Raw genomic sequence first — 5,054 nt, forward strand, 5'->3', positions numbered from 1 at the left:
ATCTAATATTGAATCTACATTAAATTCTATAATTATTTCCAAAAAAGGTTTAGAATTAGTATCTAATTGTATTCCAAATATTATAGAATCCCTTCAAAAGGTTATGCTTACAAGAAATATGAAGAAAACAAATAGTAGACAAGAAATAATTACATTCAAGGAGTTAATTTTATTGAAAATTCTGGCATTTGTGGAAATCAATAAGAGATCTTCACAAGATTTAATGAATATAGAAAAAGTGGAGGATTATCATAAAAACAGTAGAAAAGATGAGTATTTGAGTATTATTAAAATCATTTTATTACTTTTACTTTCTACAATAAGTAAGGTACATTCAAAGAATGAGAATATAACTAGCTTTAATTGGAATATTTTTAACTTGATTTTAAATATGTTAAGGATTTTGGATATAAATATTCATATTAGAAAAGATAATGAAAATGATGAGACACAAGATTATAAATTTTGTAAAGATAAGTTAATAGATAGAATTGGTTCTTTGATAATAATGAACAATCAAGAATTGATAAATGGAGATATGAATAGTTTCAATTCTTCATTTTTAATTTTAATTTCAGATATTATGAGTTATTTACTTTTAAAGACTTCAAATTTAAAGCTTAGAAGTACAATTTCTGAGATCTTTTTATTTTCTGAGTTATCTTTATCAGGAAAAGGAGGCTACTTTAACTTGATTTTAGATTCAATGGATGAATATTGTAATAATTCGAGTAGAAAAGTTAATAATTTACAAAAAGAAGAGTTATTAAACTTTGAAGGATTTACTATTAATTCTATTTTGGTTAAACATAAAGATGTGATAGGTTTAAGTCCAGAAATTACTAGTAATTTGAATATTTTAATACCTTTAGCTATTTATGGGTTAAATAAACCAAGTAAGAAAAAAAGAGTATTAGATTCATCTGGAAATATTGATTTACAATTGGATATATTAAAGGATTTAGAGATAATATTGGAATTAGATACTTGTATTAAGATATTGAATAAATATCTAAGGGTTTTATATTCCTTAATTTCTCAACAATTATATTTGATTGGAGGAAATGAAGGTGTAGATTTTTCAATTTCAAGCTTAAGTTCAAGATTTATTAAAAAATTGGTTCTTTCTTGGTGTAATTCAATCAAAACAGTTATTTTGGATAATTCAGAAGCAAATAGAAATGATAAAGAAAAAGATGTAATGATTGGATATATATTGAATATACTTTTAAACCTTGTGATACCTTATCAAGAGGAAGTGATTAGATATTCTCAGGATTTGTTAATAAAGAGGAATATTTTACAATTACTTGACGTGATTATTGAGAATTTTACTCCATTATTAGACCAATTCAGTGTAAAGATGAGTATTTCTAGAGATCTTTTAATAGAAAAGTTCCATTTAAGCTTGTTTCCTATTATTACTTATACAACAATTGAAGATAATGAGCAAGTAAGATTATTTGAAGAATTGACACATATACAAAAACATAGAAGAGCTAGATCTTTGAACTTTTTTGGAAGGTTTTCTAAGTTCTCTTTTGAGAAATTTGGAAAAGATAAAATGGATAATGTTGAAAATGACATTATGTACTTGGGAAAGTATAAAATGCAAATCCCTGTTAATGTTTACACTATTAAAACTATAGGAATTCCTTTAGCTTTGGATGCACTTCTTCAGAAGGGTTCAGGTAAAGAAACTTATAGTTTAAGTTTGGGAGACAATTCTTTGAGATCTATTGAAGCTTTTGCTTTATTTTTTGACTGGAGATTTTGTATTGATTTAACGGGGTACCTAATAAAATTACTAAGATTATTTCCACAAAGAAAGACATATATAATTAAGGGGATTTGTTCTTTATTGAATTCATTTGATTTTCAAATTAATGAACTAGTTACCAGCAATATTTTGGACATTAGTGATTTGCAATACAAGGTTTCTTCAGTTAACGACCCGGAACAGGAACAGGAGCAAGACCAGGACCAAGACCAGGACCAGAACCAAGATCAAGATCAAGTCAGAGCTCAAAATCCAGGAAAGAACCTAGAAGAACAACTCAATGAAATGCAGACAAGTATCAAACAAAGGCTTTTGCCTCTCTTGAGGTCAATTATGGTTGATAGAAGCTATAAAATAGATTCAAAGAATGAACAAAGTCAAATAATTAATCCAGAACTTAAGCAAAAGAGTGGAGTTTCAAAATCTTCCTCTCAACACCATGGACTAATTAGATCTGACATTGTATTAATCATTATTAGAGTTCTAAGATGTTTACCTTCAAAACAATTCCATTCAGAACTTCCAAGACTTATTACACAATTGATCATGGCACTTAAATCAAAAGATAGAGAAATTAGACGCAGCTCCAGGTCATCCTTAAAATCTATTAGTAAGACTCTGGGAGTACAATATTTACCTTGGATATTTACTCAAATGTCCAGTATACTTACAACAGGGTATCAACTTCCTGTTTTAATCTTTACTGTACATTCAATACTTCATGAAATCTCTATTTCTCTCCATAATTTAAATAAAAACGAGTCGAATCCTATATTATTTGATGATTGTATTCCAATACTTGGTAAAATGGTTATTGAAGAACTTAATAGAATTGCTGATCCTGATAAAAGAACTACATCATTAGAAACTATTGATACTCCAATGACAGGATCTGTTGATGAAGGAAAATATGTTAGATCCCCTCAAATTATTAGAATCATATCAAAATTCGTTTCTCTCCAAGGAGCTGAGAAATTATTTGAATTCTTAGAAGATTTATTAAGTGGAAAACTTGGAAATAGAGAAGAGGCCAGTGTTATTTCTGATTCTTTCAGCCAGAAATATTTATATTGGTTAAAGAATCTTCATTTTCAATTTTGTATTGGATTTATCAACAATGAAAATTTTGGACAAAATACTAAACTCAAATTCTCTATATATAATTTAGCAAAAGGAGTAGTTATTGATAGAAGTATGATCAAAAATTATGATATCCGTATATTAATTTCATCTCTTGATAAAAAGATCTTAAATTTATTCCAAGATCCTCTCAATTTAATAGAATCTATTAAAACTGGAACTTATAATCCATCTGTTTTATCAAATACTCAAGCACCAAAAATTGATCGAATGGAAAGAAAAGAGAGGTATTATAAAATACAACCAGGAGCTTCCATTGGAAGAGGTATACATCAAGTTATTAAACGTCAAAAAGGATTTGAAAGTAAAGTTAAATCAGTTGTATTAAGTAGCTCTTGTTTATACTTATTGAACCAATTACTCAAAGTTGTTAATAATGTTAACTTACCAGAGTTAGTTTCTGAAGATGGAAATCTACAATATTTTTCAATTAATCTCCTTCTTGATCATCTTTTACCTCTTGTTACTATCAATTTTGCAAATGAATCCAGTGAATTAGCATCATTTTCATGTAAATGTTTAATTCGAGTTTTATTTATTGAATCTATGGAATCTACCAGAAATCTTGGTATTCTAGAAATTGATCATTTAGGATCACTTATTTCAAAAACTGCTCTAAGTATTATGGAGAGATCTGGAGTTAATTCTTTAAACACTTCTAATGGAATGGCTGAATTAATTTCATCTTCTATGAAACTTTTTGTAGCTTTATTAATCAGACCAAAATCTGTTGAATGGTTTAATGGACTGTTTTTTGATCATAGTATGAAGAAAACTACTTTATTCTACACGAATATACTTAAACAACTACATATTACAATTAATGATAATAGGCTTAGAATTACATCTCTTCAACTTTTGAGACAAATTATATTATATGGAAAAGATCAAGTAACTGTATCTAGTGATTCTTTGGGTTCTCTTTATTCACTTGTTGATTCAGTTCTTCCTTTAATTGTTCAATATAGTGGTATGGAACCAAAAATTGTAGCTATGGGATGTAATATTTATGTAGATCTTCTATTATATTATCCAATGTCAGAACAATCACAAAGACCAAGAATTTCAGGTTCTACTTTGGGATTTACCAGATTATCCTACCTCCAGAAGGAAGACCAGGCCTTACTAACAGCCATCATATTTTAATTACCTCGATTCCCTATAAACTTTATGATGGAATCTTATAATATAATGTTCCTAACTGGTTTAACTTTAGCTCTTTCTACTGAGACAGAAAGTAACCCAAGAATAATGATAAGAGATATAGTTTTTGATATTCTTTCAATGTATAGAAACGATAATCAAGCAAGAATGAATTTAATTACTCTAGTTTTCAATGCTCTTAGTACTCTTACAAGTAACTTAAATATTAAATGTGGTCTTATTATTTTAATAGAGTATATTTTAGAATTCTTCATATCTAAAGGAGAAGTTATTTCTTTTAAAGAGCTTGGAGATTTTGAGATCCTTATCTTTTCTGAACTAAATCAACTTATTTCAATTCTTTCAGTTATTGATTTGGAAAACCAAGATAAAGAAGACGGAATTAATCAAGGTACCGGTAATAATAATACTAATAATAATATTATATATAGATTGGAATATGAGACAATTAATCTCTTAAACTTGTTTCTACAAGGAGAATTTGAAATTTTTGAATCTATTAATTTGACTTGGTTTTCTAAAGAAAAGATTGAAAATAGAAAGATTTGGTCTAAGCTTTGGAATATAATGATTATTGATAATAAGAATAAAAGAGGATTGGAAAGTGGACATCTTTGGGTTAAGTCTTCTTTATACAGATTAGTGACTAATTTACTTAAGCAATGTCTTGCTGGTATTGTTGTTAAATCTCGTTCAAACAAGTTAGAAAAGTATTTTCTATTGGATTTCACTTTAAATCCCAAGATATTTACTAATCTGTTCAGTAGAATAATTCCTTTGCAATTCAATTCAATTCTTGAATTTGCTCCATGGCTTGCTCCAAAAGTATTAGCTTGTATTCAACATTTAATTCTTTTATCTAATTTCCTTAAAGATGATTGGAATCCTTCAAAGAAACTTTCAGAAATTGACAAAGAAGAAATGTCATTATCATCAGGAAATAATGGAAATGATTTGAATTGTCAATTAG

The 5,054-nt window shown here is 27.6% G+C and overlaps 1 protein-coding gene across 1 annotated transcript; it reads left to right on the plus strand.

Annotated features, from left to right (window-relative positions):
* Nucleotides 1-103: 103 nt before the first annotated feature.
* Nucleotides 104-4,066, plus strand: Chro.10343 (hypothetical protein). Its single annotated transcript, XM_660450.1, has 1 exon — nucleotides 104-4,066. The coding sequence occupies one exon, from the start codon at nucleotides 104-106 to the stop codon at nucleotides 4,064-4,066; it is 3,963 nt and encodes a 1,320-aa protein (XP_665542.1).
* Nucleotides 4,067-5,054: the final 988 nt, after the last annotated feature.

Source organism: Cryptosporidium hominis (genome assembly GCF_000006425.1).
Source record: "Cryptosporidium hominis TU502 chromosome 1 CHRO011089, whole genome shotgun sequence".
NCBI classification, from domain to species: domain Eukaryota; phylum Apicomplexa; class Conoidasida; order Eucoccidiorida; family Cryptosporidiidae; genus Cryptosporidium; species Cryptosporidium hominis.